The 21,767-nt window shown below is 38.0% G+C and overlaps 1 protein-coding gene across 3 annotated transcripts in view; it reads right to left on the bottom strand.

The window, feature by feature from the left end:
- ITPR2 (inositol 1,4,5-trisphosphate receptor type 2) overlaps window positions 1–21,767 on the bottom strand; it is a 527,210-nt gene that overhangs the window by 414,759 nt on the left and 90,684 nt on the right. For all 3 annotated transcript variants that reach the window (XM_030830533.3, XM_030830536.3, XM_060305847.2), the window contains 3 exons: window positions 8,557–8,672; window positions 7,681–7,767; window positions 5,890–6,048 (listed from right to left, as the gene is read on the bottom strand). In XM_030830533.3, the coding sequence (XP_030686393.1) occupies window positions 5,890–6,048; window positions 7,681–7,767; window positions 8,557–8,672 (362 nt within the window). The remainder of the gene's footprint in view (window positions 1–5,889; window positions 6,049–7,680; window positions 7,768–8,556; window positions 8,673–21,767) is intronic.

The raw sequence follows: 21,767 nt of genomic DNA, 5'->3' as shown, positions 1-21,767 counted from the left end.
GAATCAGAAATAAGTTGCAATTGAGACAGTGCATGGGTCTGTGGTGCTATACTTGAAGCTAAAAATAACTGCACAGAAGTCCTCGTCATTGACCTAACATTTGACCCATTTATCCTTCATATAAATTTTAATTCTTTTTCTCTTCGAGGTAAAATATCTTCTGATAAATGATTATATAATCATGTCTGATTATGAATCAGTCTGGATTCATAAAGCTGGTATAGATACTTTTTTTTTTTTTTTGGCCACATCGCACAGCATGCAGGATCTTAGTTCCCCGACCAGGGATCGAACCCACAACCCTTGCAGTGGAAGCGTGGAGTCTTAACCACTGGACTGCCAGGGAAGTCCCTAGATCCTTTTCTTATTGGTCTCCTATTTCAGTTAGAGCTTTCTTAATGTCAATAAATAGGTCAGAATCCCTCCACACCAGGTCTGATGCCATGTATACAGGAGATACAAAGAGTGAATGCACCCACCACAAATAAACCAATCTGCCTAAATATTAGAATCACTTCAAGTGCAAGCAGGAAATCTTATACATTTGTATTATCTCCAGAATTAAAAACAAATCTATTATATTTGATCTTCCCTATAGTCTCAGAAGTTTATTAAACATTCTAATGTCATCTGGATTCAGAGAATGCAGAATCCAGTATGACCTTGTAGGAATACATTTACAGTTTGGGCCTTGGGCAAATGGTTCACTTTTGTCTTAAACATCCAACACTAATATTGCTCCTTAAACCTGGTGCTCATTTTTTTATCTCACTTTTTTTATTGGAGTACAGGTGCTTTACAATGTTGTGTTAGTTACTGCTGTATAATGAAGTGCATCAGCTATATGTATACATACATCCCCTCCTTCTTGGACCTCCCTCCCTCCACCCCCCATCTCACCCATCTAGGTCATCACAGAGCACCGAGCTGAGCTCCCTGTGCTATATAGCAGGTTCCCACTAGCTATCTATTTTACACATGGTAGTGTGTTTATGTCAAACCTAATCTCACAATTCACCCCACCCTCCCCTTCCCCCCACTGTGTGTACATGTCCATTCTTTACATCTGCATCTTTATTCCTGCCCTGCAAATAGGTTCGTGCTCATTTTTAGATAAATATTAAAATCAGTTATGGGAAAAGTGCTCTAAAGAAGTAAGTCTAAGTTGATTTTTTATTTATGCTATCATTAACAATGTCTGCTTAATCTTCAAGTATTTTTATTCATATCTCAAATTGTGGGGAAATGAAGTTGTGCTTTCTTAATGATAATAACGAACAGTTATTTTATAGTTATTCAAGTTACTTGTGTTGTTAGGTTCTGCTAGAAGACTTATTACTGTAGTTACCTACACTCTCCTTCAGAGAATTGCTCACCACCATCTCAGAAATGAAAACCAACACCTTCCCTCTGCATATTTCATATCAACTGAATATTAGAATAGATTAGTAGACAACTGAAAAACAAATTAGGACTCAGACAGTAAAAACAGACAGGACTTCTTCTCCCTGGATCTGAACCTAGACCAAGATTTTAAGGAACACAATTTCACACTTTTAATATAAATTAACCTTTAATAAATTATACACAGGAGTCTACATTCACCTATAGTACTGTTGGCACAAACTATATCTGAAGATTCAAATGTGATAGAGAAGCCTCAAGCTCGTTAATGGAGCAACAGAAGGTTATCCTTTAGTTTGCAGGAATAGCTTCTGTTATTTACAGGACTGGTCTCTATTCACCATCCTGCCTTTCAAGTCCATAATCAGGCAGATGCTGTGACTCAAAATATCCATCACAGAAACTCTTTATATGTCCAGATAAGGAAAAATCATAAAGAAACTGTGTTGAGTGAGAGGATGAGGGGGCAGAACTGGCCTATATTTGTATAAAAAAGGGAAAGAGAGTAGGAGTGTACGCATAAGAAATTCTCCCAGTGGTTAACTGTAAAAGAGAGAACTGGGAATTGAGGACATGAAAAAAAAGATAAGAGAGAGACGTTTCCCGATATATCTTTATATTGTTTTCTATCTTTGAACCATGAATTGTTGCCTGTTTTAAACAATTAAATTATAAACAAAAAATAAAAGTCAACATGACATAGACATATTTTCAACATCCCCTCGAAAAACAAAAACATGTGTTATTGCACATGACACCAAGGCAAGTCTCAGAATCATGTAGAAGCCTGAGTAGTCTTCCATACCATAAACACTGGGACTTGATACCACATTCTGCCAGGGCTATATCTGGTCTTCCAATTTCTTAAAGAACAATTCGATTTGGTTCACTGTCATTCTTATCTGTACCATACAAATATTAGCCAGTAAGTTGCTAAATATAATGACATATTTTAGCTATTTCTTTCCAATTAAAAGAATACTTTTGATTGCACCTATATTCACTGCTCTAAGTCTTACTGTTTATTATAGCTGTCTGTATGCTTTGGGCCAATCCCAAAGTTAGTTTTACCTCAAAACACCACCTGTAAAGTCTTATATAATTTCAAGAGATTAGCCATATAGCCAAAATGTCACCAACTCCAAGAATTCATAAGAATGGTATTCATAAGGAGAATCTAGCATTAATTCACTAATTTCCAGGTCCTAGGTCTTGTTCTTGACAACAGTTACTTTGACTACCCACGCTGAATAAAACTTACAAATGAAATGGACAAGATGCTAATCATAAGATATAAAAAGAACGGTAAGAAGTGCCAGGAATAACACAAAAGTGTGTAATAAATAGTCTCTATTTTCAGGGAATTCACATCTACTTAGATAACTCGGTAAATATGGAACTTGGTAATATTTTCAGACGAGTACAGGCATGGAGCCTGATCCACTGATAGGGTCAGATGCCTTCTGAGAAGTCACATATTTAAAGCAGAACTTGAATTTTCTGCCATATCACATTCACCCTAGTGCACATTTTAAAAAACTGCAATTCCAAAAGCACGTCTGTTGATTCTATGTTAACAACCATGTAAGATTCACGGTGGGATTTTACCGAAAATGAAGAGCAATGTAATGCCACTGGCAGCTACCCTTCTTTTGAAGTGGCACCTGATGTGGTGAAAAGAACACTGCAGTAGAAATCAAAACACCAGGGATCGAGTCCACCTTCACCAGAATTCCAAGGGGTCTAGTTTTGCAAAACAGCAAAATCTACTTGCTATTTAAGGAGCCTCTTTCCCTAAGGGTTGGTTTTTTTTCTTGATTGAAAGAATATCTGGCCTTTTCTCCCCTTTAAAATCTACCACCAATGTAAAGAACTAAGGCCTTCTTAGATCAAAGTTTTAAATGAAAAATTAACTACTCAATCATGGGAAGATAAATGAAAATGAAATATTTATGAACTCTGCTCAAGGCTGTCCCCAGTGACTTTCTAACTGAGCAACAGCAAGTGAGGACTTCTATACAGCTGAGGGATCCATGAATCTATTTTCCCCCAAAACTATCCACCCCGAAATTCTATAAGATAAATGACAAAGGTGTCCTTAAACAGTAGAAACAACTGATTTCTGAGGATACGAGCATTTTTCTCCCCAGACTATCATCAGCCTCATTCTTACATTTCATTTTGGTCACTGAACATCTTGTGGATACTTATAACCTAAATCGCAACTTAACTAATTGCTAAATAGTGAAATAGAAATTTTAAAGTCCTTTAAACCTTGCAATTTCCTCCTCTAAGTTTAATATGTTTTTAAAGAAAATCAACAGTAATTAAACCCCTTGTTATGAAATAACAGTGTTTCCAATTGCCTTCAATAAAATACAGTAGGCTTATATTTTAGAAAAATGCTACCTATTCCTGGCAAAGAAAATGACCATTACGATACAATTATTTACATGGCAAATACAGGGCTGTGGATATGCTTATGTTTTCACAGCAACTTTAATCACACATAAAAGCTACATAGTGGCGAGCAAAAACAGTGAGCTATTTCAGCAAAAAGCAGTGTGTAAGGTTGCTTTAGCCATGCTTTATAGAGTACATCTATACAAGGAGGATCTCTACATCGCACTTAACAATTACATTGTCCATTTTAACCAAGATGGAATGTTTGGGTGGTAGGTTGTTCCCCACCCCACAACCCAATACAACTAATTATTTGAAATAGTTCATTACATTCAACTCTCTTTGAGCCTGTAAAGGCATTTGGGAGCAGGGAAAGGAACAGATAGAACGAAAAACCAGACAGAATTAATTAATAAAATCCACAGCTAGTCTCAGGTCCCAATTTATCCAATCATTTCATCACATTCCTTTAGAGCTTGAGTTCAGGTCTTATTTGTTTTGACGTTTTGTTTTGAAATTCACTGACCACCTGCCAACAGGGACCGTACTCAGTGGGAGTGAGGTGGGGGGCCCCGCTGGAGAAGGGAACGAGCATTACAAAACAGGGCATCCAAACACACAGGTTGTTCATAAACTGCATAACCAGTCCCTGAATAATTGAGAGTTGATTGTAATTAACTACCTACTGAAATTAAAATATATGTCATGCTCACAGCATACATCACTTGATGCCAAAAGGAAAAAAAAAAAAGAGAGAACTTATTTTTAAGAAATCCAACACAAGATTTAAAGTGCATTACATTTCTACATGCCATGCTTCTCCCGAACCTTACCTAAGGAGGATATCATCAGATAACTTATTAACCAAATTAAACCATGAAGCTTGCATCCTGTGGAATTGAATTTGGACTTCAAAATTCACTGGAAAAAATAGATTCACTACAACAGAAGACATTTCTAAGACAAGAAACAGCCAATACATTTTAATGATTTTTTTTGGGGGGGGGGGTGGTACGCGGGCCTCTCACTGTTGTGGTCTCTCCCGTTGCGGAGCGCAGGCTCAGCGGCCATGGCTCACGGGCCCAGCCGCTCCGCGGCATGTGGGATCCTCCCGGACCAGGGCACAAACCCGTGTCCCCTGCATCAGCAGGCGGCCTCTCAACCACTGCACCACCACGGAAGCCCCAATACATTTTAAAATGTCATCACAGTATTGATTGAGAGAACTGTCAGAATAATTACACTTTTATATTGCTTTGAATTTTTATGTTAATTTTTTTAATCTCAACTATTTTTCTTGATCACCTGACCCAATATTTGTAAAGTCGTCTATTTATGAAAGTTATTCTGTATTTGGGGTCAACCAGAATTTATTAAGCATCTTCCATGTGCCAGGGACTGTCACCTGCTACTTCATTTATTACACACAAAAATATCTAACTATTGATCCTGTTGAATCATTGCACATAATTTTATTCTCTCTGCTCTATAAAGTAGCAGGAAAATATTTTAGCAACTACTAAAATTCACATGCTACAACACGCTCGCATTCCACAATGTATTTAAGTATTGTCGTCAATGAGCTACTGCCAATCTATAGCTCCTCATTCATTACACATCTATTAAGATGTACAGACTGCAAACAACTGGCTACAGAGGCAGTAAATGACATATTGTCATGATTTGCTGTGTCGCTCTATTAATTCAAAGGAATAGACTCCATCTTCTGCAACACAGCTCTTTTTCCTTGCAGCCATGCTCCCTCCTGAACAGGCCGAGAAGCAAACTCTGCCTCTCTCTCCCTTAAAAGTCTCAGCCAAGATTAACGTTCTTAAATTCTTTCACACAAATTCTGGCTGGAAGATGTTTTTAAATTAATCTGATCTTTGTCTTTTTATGATTCCTGAGCACGATTTGTACTATAAATCAATGCTTTCAACCTATTAAAGAAATTAACATAAAAATAATATGTTGAAGATTGAAAACTATATCTGTTTTCTTTGCACTTTCTGGATTCTCTACTACGAAGAACTACAGTCTTTAAGAATGTGCTGCTTTTCTCTTAATCTTATAGTTACATACATTGTCACCCTCGCTTCTCAGCTTCCAGAAGGGATGAATATAAAACCAAGACCCTTCATTTCCTGCAGCGTCCAAGGACACGCGCATGGCATTCTTCTCCAGTAAAGCGGGTAATCTCTTGTTGACAGTCAGATACTTGTTGCTTTTTATATGCAGTAGCTGTAGAAGAAAGATATGGATTACCGCCTTTATTCTTTGATCTCCTCTGCTAATTGCATATATGTGTTTATACTTATATCATGTGCTCACACAACACGGCTCGGGATAGAGTTTAAACAAAGAAGTTCTTTCCAGACTCCACAGTCACCACCTTTCTAAGCTGACTTTCTTTGGGTTCCTCCTCACCTCCATCCCCGATTCTCTTTCATAATGAAGTGAGTACATAAGGAAAACCAACCAGGGGACACTTCTGAATGATTTTCATCTACTGATAAATAATAGGATAAACCCAAGCTTTCCAGAGGAGACCAGGAGGTCCCCCCAAACTACATTCTTTCTCAATCCCTGCCTGGCCACAAAAACAGAACATATTAAAGAATAACCGAGGACCTGTAATAATGCACCTACCCACTTAGTATTATTAACCACCCCTGCCTGCAGACAGCCCTCACCCCCTGGGTGCGGAGACAGCCTGCCCATCCTAAATAAACTCTGCCACTTCCATAAGAGGACGCAATCCCACTCCTCAGATGAGGGCAGAAGCCCAAGGGACATGCAGCCACAGGTATCACACAATCTATCATTAGATTAACTCATACGTCCAGGGAGCCGCAGACCCAGGGCTCTCCTCTTGTACCATCAGAGAACCGCTTTGCCAGTCCTGTGCTCTGACACTTTGCCATTGGCCGATAACAAAACATCAGGGGATGTTATTTTTTGAAACAGCTCTGTGAAACACCTCATTGTAGTATTTACAGTAAGGACGTTGTTAAGGCCATTGTTTACTATATTAAACAGTGCCCTCTTTATGAGAGCTCATTGGAGAAACAGTTCTCTGATCTTCTTCCGGGGAACGTTTGTGCTTCCAAACTTCTGACTTAGCTCTCCGTACGGACCTTCTATGTGAATGCTGTAATATTTTACACTGCCCTTATAGCTACTCAAGCAACAAAAAGGCTTCCAGCCAAAGTTTATCAGCCTTTACAGCATGGATTTTATAAACATGCCTCACCCTTGACTTCATTTTATTCATGCAATCATTATTTTCCCTTTGATCCAGTTGCCTTATTTATTTCTATTAATATTTTATCTTATGTGGAATGTATTTTTGAAAATGCCTTACATTCTTTTTGGAACAAGGTGGGGCATTCACAACTACCCAAGTAAAAAGCTAAAAGATCTAAGTGAAGCACAAGAAAGAAATGCTGCTGAGATAAATCAGCGTGTATACTAATTGAAATGGAAGAGCTAATACCTCAAGGACAGTTCCCATCTAAAAGTACAATTTGAAAACTTTCCTCCCTACAAAATGAAAACGTAAAGCTTCATTTGTTACAGGTTAGTCCCATTAATTCTAAAGGACTCCTTTGTTACAGGCTTTCCCCATTTTCTTCCTTTTGATTTAATAACTTGCGCATACATCTGGATAAGCTCACTTCTTTATGTGTATGCACCAGATTTATTCATACAGAACGGTGTGCTGAATATCAACAGAAAAGATCACACTGTATAATTCCCACCAAAGAACAAACCACTGTATCCCCCAATTTTAAGGCAGGTTGGCATTCCTACCAAATGCAAATTAACCATAAAATATTCACCCCTTTTAAGCAAAAGTAAATAGACACTTACTTGTATAACATTACTATATTTCACAATTTCTCCCAACAGCTTCTTATTCTCTGATTCATTTTGTTTTTGTTCCAGTTCTGCAGCATGCTATAAATTGATTATCAAATATTTAGTGTGGAAGCATAGAAAACAGAGCACAATAATTGACAAAGAAATAAGGTTTATTTTAGGAACAAAGAATACAACCAAGACTAAAATAGGCGGGTTGCTTTGCTCTTGGTGCTTCGGGAGAAAGAGGGGCAATAATTAAATACATGATGATAATGTGCGATAAAAATCTCTCATTTTAATGCTGAAATGTAGGCCAAAATATATTGAGATGCTTTTATGTTGGAAATTTCAGAAAAGTACTAGGCACTTTGGTCTTATAAAATTATTTTCAGAAGGAATATTGCTAGAGAAACCAAACAAACATAGTAGGTAAATTTCAAAAGCCTCAAAATTCAGTTTCAATTCGAAAGTAACAGGAATTTTAATGACACAAAATAAGTTCTATTAAATTTCCACAGAGCCCAGATCAGAAACAACAGACTTTCAATGTTTTTCCAATAGTCTTTCAAAAAAATTAGGTACTATGACAAGTAAAATACAACTGGATTTGGTGTTCCTGCAGAGATTCTGGACTGGCTTTCAGTGTGATGTGAATATCTGAATTAGTGTGGCACACCTGAATAAACAGCAGAAATGCACTACCTACATTCCAGGAAATCAGTAGCCACACCCTGTAACTTAAAAGTCCTTTCCGCTTTTAATGTGTTGCCACATCTATTCTGAATCTCAGTGTATTGAGTGAAATCATTAAGCTACAGAATAGATCTTTTGTTATTGCTGTACTTGTCCTAGCCTAAACCAGACAGATGGAAGGCTGGCCCTTACCTGTAATTTCTTCAGCAAGGCTGCCTCTGTGTGGTTCCCTTGTTTAACTTGCTTGGCTTTCCAGTATTGTTTCTGAGCAGAATATCGGTTCATAGGGCACACCTTAAAGAGGCAGTCTATGACAAACCAACAAACAAAAACACTGTAACTAAGGAGACCAGCATTTCTTAGACTTCCCTTATAGCCTAGCATTGGAATCTCGGAATCCCTGAGTATAAATAACATTTAAACATCATCTAGCCCATACTCCAGTCAACTGTTAAATTATCCCTATAACATCCTTTTTAAATAATCATTTAGCCTGTTAAAATACCTTCTTTTTCATTAATTTATAGGAAATCACAGCTAGCGTGATTTATAAAGAAATCAAACCAATGTAATCATTATAAAGCACTTCTTAATTATAATAAGGTGCCTGGACTTAGAAAGTCAATAGAATGAGATTAGTGCCTTTCACTGCCTTATCTGACCTTGCACAATTAATTACTTATTCATGGTATGTATCTTTGACAGCCAAAGTGATGGAAGAAGTAGAAACAACCACAGTAATCAAGCAGTCGCATTTCAGGCATCTATTCCCCAAGCTTCCACATACCTGGGGTGAACATGGTGTAGACATCTGAGACGCAGTATGTTATAAGGGAAAAACAAAGCAAAACAAAGAAAACTAAATCAAGATTATAGTCCTAACTCTACTACTAAATATCAAGTTAGGAAATCATAGTGGAATAATATAGTTAGTGATATCTCTAAGTCAAAAAACAAATTTTTTTCTGTTTAATGAGGAAAATGAAAGTTTGACTAAACAAAGGCCTTCATATGCTAATGATTCTGTACATTTGTGGAATGGATAACACACAATCTAGAATAAAGGTCAAGTCCGAATACTCTATAATAAAGGAGTATTGACATAGAAGATCTAAACATTATTTTCATTTTTCTCACAAAAAATTGTAAGAATTCTATGTAACAAATTTACCTTGTTTTGATCGATGTGTTAATATTTACAATCATTCCCATTTTTCAAGCATGTTTCACAAAAATAAAATTCAGTCAGCTCAAACATACATTTTAGCCACATTCTTGACTATATTATATGTGCACTCATTCTTTTATTCTCTTTAAAATTAATTATAAAATTAAATGAGACGACCTCTTTTCATATCTCACTTTTTTATGGTTCTAATGGCACACATGACCAAGAAATATGACCACAAATTTTTTAAAGAATTTTTCAAAGTCAGAAGAAATAATGACTTTTCTCCTATAGCTTGTAATTATAAACACAAGTTCTATTGATTACCTCCCACCTACACATACAAAGCTATAGAAAACATTATTAACTTCTGGTCTAAAAGTTACTTATGCGGATGAGTAAAGATTTTATAACCAACAGAAAACAGACACCTTCTAACTGCTGAAAGTTGGTTGAGAGACTGTTAGAATTACAGTAGGTTACAGGAATCATCACTTAGAACAACGGTGTGAAAACCAAATAACTGGACCTGAAAACTGTTTTTCTTGACAACATATTTAATTAGCCCTAGAAAATATTTCCATATATTAGTATCTACAAAGAGAATACACAATTTTTCAAGCACACATATAGAGGTTGTTTACAGATAGCTCCAAAAGAGTACTCCCAATTTAATACAGCAGGCTACTTAGACTGTCCTATATCAGGCAAGTGGCCAAACTCTACATTGTTTAGTGCAGCAAAAACACAAGTCCATATTCAAGTAGAACTGAACTCTATAATCTGCAGTCTCTACTTCTGACTTCCTTTAACTATGAAAAGAGAAAAAAAAAAATGTGTTCTTCTCCATTACTTCAAATTCCTAATTAAGTTCATTAGGAAATGGTCTTTTTTTTTTCTTCTTTTTTTTCTTTTGGCTGCATTGGGTCTTCGTTGCTGCACGTGGCTTTCTCTAGTTGTGGCGAGCGGGGGCTACTCTTTGTTGAGGTGCGTGGGCTTCTCATTGCGGTGGCTTCTCTTGTGGCAGAGCACAGGCTCTAGGCACGCAGGCTTCAGTAGTTGTGGCACGCGGGCTCAGTAGTGGCTCACCAGCTCTAGAGCGCGGGCTTCAGTAGTTGTGGCGCACAGGCTTAGAAGCTCCGCGGCATGTGGGATCTTCCCAGACCAGGGCTGGAATCCGTGTCCCCTGCACTGGCAGGCGGATTCTTAAGCACTGCGCCACCAGGGAAGCCCAGGAAATGGTCTTTTGACAAAGAAAATATTTGTCCTAAATTCTAGACCAACCAGTAGCACTCCTAACTAGTGGTATCCTTAGGTAACTAGGAAAGAAACTGGGTCTCGTGATCCTCGTCATCACAGCTAAAGTGATTGTGAAGCGAAGTTAAGCATCCAGCCAACTAAGGTTTAATGCTTAGGTTGTGCCTCTGGGTGCTGTAAGGCTCAGACCCTGTCCTCAGAAGCTCTCAGTCTAGTGGGTGAAACAGGCTGAAGTTTTTCAATGGGGCTCTGGAGAAGGTGCTGTGTGGTTCAGAGATGAATGTGACCTTTCACATTCTTTAGGGGAGGCCAGAAAAGTCTTCCAAAAAAGAAGGCACAAGTCAAGTGTTAAAGAACCCATACTAATTCAGCACATTCGCAAGAGGGTTCAAATGCTCAGAGGGGAGGGGCGTCCCAACCAGAGCCCATGGCCGGTACAAGGGCAGAGAAGGAGAATGCCCAGGGAACTGCCAACCGTGCCAAAAAACGACAGCCCCAGCTGCGAAATGAAATCGGTGAGGCTGGCTGAAATCAGCCTCTGCAGAGTGCCATGTTCTAGGTTAGAAGTATGCACTGCATCCCAGGGAAAAAGCGAACTCTTATACAGGGTTTTCACCTCTTACAGCACGTGAAGGGTGATGTGAACACGAGGCAAGAAACCCAGCACAAAAGCCAACTGCCAGTGTGATGAGAGCCAGGGAGGATCTGAATCTGGGCGTATGGGAGTTCTAGGGTAGCTGTAGATTTTAAAACAAAGCAGCAGAACCAACAGGCTTGGTCTTATCTCTTAGTGTGGGGTGGGGAAGGGCGAGGGAGAGAGAGAGCGAGGATGGCCAAACAGGCTTCCATCCACTCCCTCTGAGACACTAAGGCTTAGATTCCCACAGCCCTTTCCATTTTCAGGGCCTCAGCTGTGTGGTTCTCCTCAGCAACACTCCCCAGGAGGCACCTCATTTTGTAAATAACCGATCTGTTTCTGTGTGGCAACTAATATCACAGTATTTTTGTTGACAGGAGGGAACCTAGGGCATGCAGATGTCTGTAAAAATGCTTGTGGTGGTGGTGATTGTGACGGGTGTGTGTGTGTGTGTGCATGCGTGTGTGTGTGTGTGTGATTCTCTCTCTGCCTCCTTTGGAAAACTTTTTTAAAAATCTACTGGTCTTGGACTAGTCGCGTATCTTGTCTGATTCTAAATTTACTACATAATAAATGCATTAATAATACCTGCCACGCCTAGTTCATAGGGCTGCTGAGATGCGCAAAAAAGAGAATCTGTGAAACTACTCTGTGAACTTGAAAGGCCTATTATAAATATTAAATGTAAGGTATTATTATCAATATTGCTTCATTCATTCAGCGATAGTTTCACTGAAAGGTGACTAAACCCTTACAGAGCTCTCAGCAAAGAGCTTCAATAAGTAGAGTTCTTGGATTAAACACAAACATAACCCAAAAGTGCCCAATTCGTGACAAGGTGTTCGCCCCTTTGTTTTAAGATACCACGATGTGTTTTTTTATACAGTTCTTGAATTCCCTGAAACAGCATGGCAGGGAGCAGAGGGTGAAATCTCCATTACCTTTTAATATCTTTTAAAATATGCAGAAGCAATCACTAGCGCCGGCATGGATGCAGTCTTTGACGAAAAGCCTGTGTTTCTCTGGCATGCAGGAACCCAGAGCTCCTCACCCTGCTTCTAGAACTAGCTCTCTAGAATCCCTTAGTCAGCTCATTCTCTAAAGTTAGAGATGTATAAACTGCTAGGAAAAAAGGTCTTGGGGGGGTTTTCTAATTAGAAACCTGCTCAGTGTCATTTATTAACTAGGTAACAACAATCTTTTCAGCATTTCAAGACTCAAAGAATAATAAAAAAGGCAAGATTTGCTTCATAGAGCAAACACCAAAAGCACAAAGAGAAGGAAGTAATTTGAGTTAAATTTTTTAAAAGCTTAACCTTAAGAACTACGGCCAGCAATTTCACAGAATTACATAAGTTTAGGAAATGTTAGAAATTCGACAAAATGGGCTATGTTCAGTCGGGCAATATGCTAAAAACAATGTCTCAGAATTAGAACTGGTTTTTTACAACCGTGGAAGGAAACCAAGCCTCCCAGAAGTGCTCGTGTTAAACCAAAAGATCTGCTGGCATCTTTAACCTGCGAATAAATGCTAGTGGAGGGAAGAAATATGAAAGCCATTCAAATGGTGTGGAGCACATAATCCATGGTATATAACCCTGTAAATCAAAGAACTAACCTTCTCATGCGATTCCATGTACGTCTGGAAAGAACCCAGTCTAAACCTCCCCTCACAATACCTCACTAAATAGTTCTGAAACGTTTTGCTTTGTATGTATACAAGTACTTCCTAAAATATTTGTATCTAAGGCAGCTTCTGCACCCCAGAAATTGACTATAGGACTCCATTCTGGGCTATTATATAGGATGTTCAAGTTATGTAGCTGCCAGCAATTTCCTTTGGTAATGGTGGAAAGAAAACTTTGTTTCATTTCTCCTCCTCCAAAAGATGTTGTAAGATTTCTTTTTTAATTTTTTGATGTGAACTATTTTTAAAGTCTTTATTTAATGTGTTACACTATTGCTTCTGTTTTTGTGTTTTTGGTTTTTTGGACCCAAGGCACGTGGGATCTTAGCTCCCTGACCAGGGATCGAACCCGCACCCCTGCTTTGGAAGGCAAAGTCTTAACTATCGGACCGCTAGGGAATTCCCCAGATGTTGTAAGATTTAAATGAGGCAAGACATAATTAAACCATCAGCAAATGCCTCTCACAAAGCAGGCTCTTCCATGGTAGCTTGTAAAATTATCTCATACTGATTACAGGGAACGTGGTTGCCAAGGGCTTTATTATCTCCACATGGAGAAAGGTGAGGAGGGAGGAGCTTTCCTTTTTCTCTTTTTCATATAAACAGGATGGAGCAGAATTCCATGAAGACAACAGAACCTTCCCAATGATAAACTGGAAAGTGGTAACAAAAACTCTCCCTAGAGTCAGGGACAGGCAGACAAGGGGCCACTAGACACCAGCAATTAGAATTCAGAGTTGGTCAGGGGAGAGGTACACATTCATTAGCCAAAAATATAACTGTAGCTCTCTTTTTGTTCTTCAGTTTCTCTAAGAAATGCATCCTGAAATACAGTGTGTGTATAGAACTCTTTATGTTTAGAGTGTGTTTTTAAAAGGAGTCTGTTTTGTTTATGCATGGAAATTTCAAACCAAACATCTACTGCTTTGGTCATAGTCAAAAGCAAGTACAGAGAGGGTATGTAAGAGGCAAAGTGTCCTCTAGAATGTTACAAAGGCCAAAGAAAATTTATTGCAGTTGTTAGCAAACATTAAAATTTATCACAATATGGCTGGACGACCATGAATTATTTATCACAACATGGCTGGACGACCAATATGGCTGGACGACCATGAATATTACAGGATAACTTCCTCTAAGCAAAAGTCAGCTATTTTACTACTCAAGAGGGAGAGAAACGGCCTTTTGTAATTACAGGCTTGTAGACTGCAAAGATGTTAGAACTCGAAGGGGCCCGAGATAAAATCCAACCTTTCCCTTCTCTGAGATAAACAAGCAAAACCTCAGAGTGAGTTGCCTTAGTCATTCACGACAGACTCTCTAGATTAAAATAATTTATAAATATGAACAAGTTCAACCACACATAGCATGCTTGAAAGCCCTGACAAGTGACTGTCTGGCCCCTTGGTGGCAGGGATGTTAATACCATACTTTGTAAGGACCTACTGTAGAGCACAGGGAGCTCTACTCAATGCTTTTTACTGGCTTATATGGGAAAACAATCTTAAAAAGAGTGGATATATGTATATGTATAACTCCTTCACCTTGCTATACACCTGAAGCTAACACAGATTGTAAATCAACTATACTCCAAAAAAAATTTTGAAGTACAAATAAAAAAAAATTTAAATACCATACTTGGTTTGCTCATTACAGATTACTGCCATGGAGCACTTTGTGAACTATACAGAGTACTACATACTGATAATAAAGATCATTTGATCCTCACAACACCCTTGAGATTTAGCCAGGATTATTTTCTCCATATTCTAGAGAAGGAAACTGAGACTCTTCTTAAGTCCACACAGTTGGTAAGGAAATGAGCTGGAACTTGAACTGAGATCCTCTGATATATAGCTTTATCTATCTACATCCATAGATACATAAATATCTGATATCTAGATAGATAGATAGATAGATAGATAGAAAAGAGTTGTAATACTTCAAAAGAAACATTTATGTTTTCTCATGGGAAATATGCCACATGTGCATATACAATTAATGGTAAGACATCAATAGGAATGTTATAAAATCTTAGTCTCAAAAACATTAATTATCTGATTCCTAGATTAATGGCTAAATACTCAGAAACAAATGAAACTTTCTATTTTGCTTCCGTTGGAGTGAGGCAGAAAAACTAAATCCAAATGCACGAATGCTAATTTTCATTCTTGTCAAGTTGTAAATTTTAGCATTAAGCAAACCATTACATTAGACGTAAGTAGAAATCGCTATCAGAACATCATAATGTATAATTTTTCAATTAATTTTTCCCATCCTCAAATTATCATATTAACAGTGATAATCAAAAAAAAGTGTAATAAGCAGACTGATTCCAAAATCAAAATACAAGTCTCCAAATCCCATTACACAAATTAAGTCTGAAAGAAAAGAAATGCAAGTAAATTTATATATACATAAATGTGTATGTCTATACATATAGACACATACATACACAATACTTACATATATAATATATTTTATATATGTTTACTTGTATTTTCATTTATAAGTATATAATATACTGCCATAGTGTCTCCTACGTATCAGGGGTGGTCACATTCCATCATTTAATTCTTCTAAAAACCCTCTGAGGTAACCATTAGCTTGATAAATGAAGAAAGAAAAACTCTAAACGTTTTAAAGATCTATCCTAAAGTCTCAAAACTAGTTTTAAGACTTAATCCAGATCAATCTCTGTCCAAAGCCCATCTTTGTAATTTCATAGAAGACACTCCATATTTATGAAATTAAAACATAAAAAAATATATGTACTTCACATCCATTAGAACAGTTAATTTTTTTTAAAAGAGCAGAAAATAACAAGAGTTGGAGTGAATGTGGAGAAACTGGAACCCTTGTGCATTGTTGGTGGGGATATAAAATGATGCAGCCGCTATGAAAAACAGTATGGCAACTTCTCAAAAAATAGGGTTTGATCATAAGATTACCATATGATCCAGCAATTCCACTGCTGAGTACACAACAGAATTGAAAGTTGAGTCTCTTATGTTCATAGCAGCATTATTCACAATAGACAAAAAGTAGATGCAATACAAATGTCCATCAAGAGATGAATGGATAAACAAAACGTGGTATACATTTACAATGGAATATTATTCAGCCATAAAAAGAATAAAAATTCTGATACATGCTAAAAAAGTGCATTTAGGTACATTCACTGAAATTAAAACACACAACATGATAGTCTAGCTTTCCCTGGTTTCATACTTCTAGAGACCTGAATTTCTCCTATAAGGGCCCCAAAATGTATGAAAAAGAGACTATCCAAGTATCTGTAACTATGACTTAATAGAAGTAACAAAGCAGAAAGTTAGAAACAGTGGGCAGGGAATTTTATGGCCTCAAGGTCTCCACTTGGAAAGTCCTAATTTTTGAATAGCTGAACAACTAAATTCTTAAGACAGGTAAATTCACTTTATAGAGATAGGCTTTTTAAACCAGTTTTAGCATTGCAATAATAACTACTGGCTTAAATTTTTTTTAAGTCAAACACAGGATATTTTATGCCATGTTGCAGTTATGTAATGGAGACTTATGTAATATTTAGATTGAAGAATTGCTCACTGTTCATTGTCTAGCTACTAAATTAATTGCTATTCTCATCTGGAAGAACCAAAACAAAATCAGTTTGTTGTGCTAGGTCCTCTGTGAGCAGATATTTACCCATAAGAACAAAAAAAGATCATAAAGTCCTAATCATCATTATTACTGTAGATTTATGCCCAAGTGAGACTAGCTTTTTGTTGCTTATTATAACCATAAAGCACCTATCTCTATAAATAATTTAGCAGTCAATGGACAATAACTTTAGAGAAGTGTTTTAAAAACTGTAATTGTGAAAACCATGTTTCAAGTCAATTTATTTGGTTCAATCAGCCATTTTTGAATGGAATGGAATGGAGTGGAATAGAATTGAATGGAACAGGAAGAGAAGGGAAGAGGAGTAGAGGACACTGCAATAGCAAGTAATCTTTTCAAGAAACTTGTTTCTGAGGGCCTACTGTAGAGCACAGGGAACTCTGCTCAATATTCTGTAATAACCTAAATGGGAAAAGAATTTGAAAAAGAATAGATATATGTATAACTGAATCACTTCACTGTACACTGAAACTAACACAACATTGTTAATCAACTATGCTCCAATATAAAATAAAAAAAATTTTTAAACTCTGAAAAAAAAAAAGAAACTTGTTTCTGGGGTGTGTGTTTGTGTGTGTGTACATGCTGGATTACAATGTGAAATGTACAGTGTTCCATACTGAGAGTTGCAATATAAAGTGTCTGAGGACTTCCCTGGTGGCACAGTGGTTAGGAATCCGCCTACTAATTCAGAGGACAGGGGTTCGAGCCCTGGTCCAGGAAGATCCCACATGCCATGGAGCAACTAAGCCCGTGCGCCACAACTACTGAGCCTGCTCTCTAGAGCCCACGTGCCATAACTACTGCAGCCCACGTGCCTACAGCCCATGCTCCGCAACAAGAGAAGCCCCGCACCACAACGAAGAGTAGCCCCCGCTCACCGCAACTGGAGAAAGCCCGCGCACAGCAACGAAGACCTAACACAGCCAAAAATAAATAAATAAATAAATTTATTTTTTTAAAGAAGTGTTTGAAAGTCACTATTCTAGAGGGCTATACATGTATATAGGTTAGGGTTAAGGAACCGAAGTATTTTAAAAAAACAAATAAATATAAAGAGAGGAGAGGAGGAGAGGGGGAGGGGGAGGGAGGAGAGGAAGCAAGGACGGGAAGGAGGGAAGAAAGGAATGGAAGGAGGGAGGGAGGAAGGAATACTGTGCTCAAGAGGAGAAAACTGAGACTACTAAGGGACCTTCTTTTTGCTCTATAATTACTTTTGAAGTCCAGTTTTACTTTGAAATAAAAACTATCCTTTTATTAACTGCCCCATCAAATTTTTATATAGCCAATTACAATGAAACTGGAAGATGCCCTTTTAAATATATCTTCCTCCTTTTCACCTCCACTCTAGTTAACCTCTACCTTTACTCCAGTACCTATCCATCAAATGGTAACTTTCATTAGTTAATATGTTTGCATGTAACTCTACATTCACAACCTATTATCTGGTATATGGAAGATGCTCAGCATCTGCAGGGGAAACACCTGCCAAGTTGCCTGAGAAACAATCATTAGATTTCTGCTCCGGAAGGTTTTAGTCTTTTTTGTATCCTGTTAAAATGCAAAAACCTGAGAAGGGAACACACTAAGATCCTGATTCTCAGTTTAAAACTGGAGAGGGGTTGGTGCTGCAGATCTGGGGAAAGCACCTTTTACATTACCAACGCCTGGGAAGGATGTGAGGAAAGGGGTGCATCAAATCTTCCGATGGCGCAGACTGGGGAGGAATAACTAATTTGACAGACAAAAATCTAGATTTTAAATAATCTCTACAGGACAAACATCAACACAATTAAACTTCAAACAAACATACAGTTCTGCATTTAAATTCAGAAAAATTCAACTGCTTCAGTATGTGATAGACTTGAATTCAACTTCATATAATTATAGTGACCATTCAGCCCTGTGTGCCCAGGACAATTCTGGTTTATGCCTGTTACCTGTGCCTAATTATTAATTGTGTCCTTTTTCACTCTCAAAAGTGTCCTGGTTTAGATGATAAAGTATATGCTCACCCCAAATATAATAAATGAATACCGTGATGTGGCAGCTGGAAAACTGATGGAGCCATTTTAGACTTACTCATGGAAGAATGGAGCCCCAACCAGAGAAGCAGGGACACACCCAGAATATTAGGCTCAATTATAGACACCTTGGGACTTCCCTGGCAGTCCAGTTGTTAAGACTCAGCGCTTCCAATGCAGGGGAGCAGGTTTGATCCCTGGTTGGGGAACGAAGATCCCACATGCCGTGTGGCCAAACAAAAAAAAAAATTATAGATGTCTAGAATATTGGGCTCAATTACAGCTGCCACATTTTAAGTGGCATCCTGACAAAATAGCCTGTATCCAAAGTTGGGCAAATGGGAAAGCAGGCATAATATAGAAATCATGTTGTTTGAAGAACAATGGTTGGAACTGGAAAACACTGCCCAACACAGGAAAGAAACAGTAGGCGTAATCTTACTTTATAAAGCTGAAGGTCTACATGTAAAAAGGGGAAGACATTTTTTTCTATACTAATTCACTGTCAATTAGTTCAATGTAAGGAAAATCTTGCCAGCAATTGGAAATGTCCAAAAAATACAAATTAATCACAGACAGGTGAACTTTTACAATAGTGTTCAGGCAGAGGCAGATGAGAAATGCTGTAGAAGGGATCTTGCATTGGGAAGACGGCACCTTCCAAATACTACTTACTACCTTCTGTTTTATGACGGGAATTGTGGCACAGATGATTGGCATGAAAGGGTAGAGTTCATGTCTAGTATTTACTGATAAAAAGCTCAGACGGCTCACCTGCCCCAGCTGTGTTTATCACATTGTGGATGGGTCTGGAATCTCACTATTACAAGGACCAGAAAATTGCAGGCTTGGATCTTATAAGCCTTCTACTATTAAATATCTGTCAGTACTAGGTTAAAATACTCAAAGTTAAAGCACTACATAAACATCCATTATTATTACTTCCAACTTTACATTCCAGAGAGCAAATACAGTTGTGTTTATCATATATTGGAGTTTCAGAAGCATGATGCTTGCTGTGATATTCTGTCACTTAAGTTTTTTAATTTCATAAGATACTCCCAGATGAAAAGAAGATGAACAGAAAACTAAAGTTTAAAGAATGATAACCAAGAAATACCCTCTCCCCACAAAACAAACACACACACACACACACACACACACACACACACACTCTAATAGCAGCTAACACTGAATGGTCAAGCACTATGTACCAAGCACTATGATAAGAGCTCCACGTGGATTCTTTAATCTTCACAGAAAAATAAGAGGCAGGTCCTACTATCATTCCCATTTTACAGATGGTGAAACTGGAGGTTGAAGGTTAGGTTCTGCCCAAGGTCACAGAGTTAAACAAGTGGCGGAGCTTGGATTCAAACACACACCACTAACTTCAGAGTCTGTGCTTTTATACACTGAAGGTGGAAAGGACACACATAACCCAGCTATGTTGCACGTTTGGCAGTAAGGGCAGTAGATATTGAAGAAGTGGGAAGTGGCAGAAAGTAGGCTGGACATGAGCCTGCTTTTCAGAAGAAGGAAACTGAAAGACGGGGTGACAGAGAGGCTGCTGCAGAAAACAGGGCAGGGGAAATCAAAGCATGAGGAGGCATTTTCTTCTCCCTGTATTTTTTGTCGTCTCCTTCCACTTTTCCTCTTCCCTCCACAACTGTAAATTTTTTTGTTGTCCTCTTCCTTCACTTCCTAGGTTCTCTCTCATTCCATCTCTCTTTTCAGTTTTGTCTAGTTCTTTCTTTTCTCCTAATCATTTTCTTCCTTTCATTTTACTCTTTCCCCAATGTTTCCTTTATCTCTTCTCTGAATTTTCTCTTTACTTTTCTTTTTTTCTTTTTTTTCTTTCTTTCTCTTCCTTACATGATTACAAAGTTGTGCTTAAGAGGTATTATGATTTTCCTTGGATAAGATTATACCGTTTGTATTTCAAATAAAATACAGATGAATTGGACATTTTCTTACCAAAACTCAACTTAAAATTAACTTGCAAAAGCAAATCATGTATCTAACAAGGGCCTGGATCCAGAATAGAGAAAGTATTTTTACAACGCAATAAAGGAACACATACAACCCAACAGATATGAACAGACACTTCACCAAAGAAAGATACATGGAGGGCCAGTAAGCACAAGAAAAGGTGCTCAGCATCACTGGTCATTAAGGAAATGCAACTTAAAACCACAGTCACGTGCCACTACACACCCCCTAGAAAGGCTAAAATAAAAAAGAATGACAACATCACGGTGGTGAAGGTGTGGAGCAACTGGAAGCCTCGCACATGGTACATACATACATGTATACACACCCTCATTCATGGTACGAAGCAAATGGTTCGGCAACTGGAGAGAACGTTTTGGTAACTTCTTGAAAAGTTAAACATATACTGAATATATGATTCAGCAATCCCCATTCCTAGGTATTTACTCAAGAGAATTAAAACACATATCCACACAAAGCCTCGTACACAAATGTTCATATCAACGTTATTCATAGTAGCCACAAAAACAGGGAAACAACCCACCTCCAGATGTGGTGGTATATCTATACAACGGAATGCTACTGAGCCGAAAAAGAGGACTGAACTACTGATACACACAAGAGCATGAATAAATCTCAAAAACATATACTAAGGGAAAGAAGCCAGACACAAAAAACTACACACCATGTGATGCCACTTATATAAAATTCTAGAAAAGTCAAACCTAGAGCATCCACAAGAAAGTCAGTGGTTCACCTGGCACTGGGCTGGGGACAAGGATTGACTGCAAAGGGGCAAGAAGAATTTTTTTTGCGGGGAGGGCGGGACGGTGATAGAAGTATGATGCACAACTGTTACCAAAACTCATTGAACTGAGCACTTAAAATGGGTGAATGTGATGGTATGTAAGTTATTGTGCAACAAAACATCAATAGATTTGTAGACAGCCCTCAACTGCTTACTTTTCTATGGAT

Source organism: Globicephala melas, chromosome 10 (assembly GCF_963455315.2).
Source record: "Globicephala melas chromosome 10, mGloMel1.2, whole genome shotgun sequence".
In the NCBI taxonomy this organism is placed as follows: domain Eukaryota; kingdom Metazoa; phylum Chordata; class Mammalia; order Artiodactyla; family Delphinidae; genus Globicephala; species Globicephala melas.
Note: the sequence above shows the minus strand (reverse complement) of the source record. Positions and strands in the feature narration are given on the sequence as shown.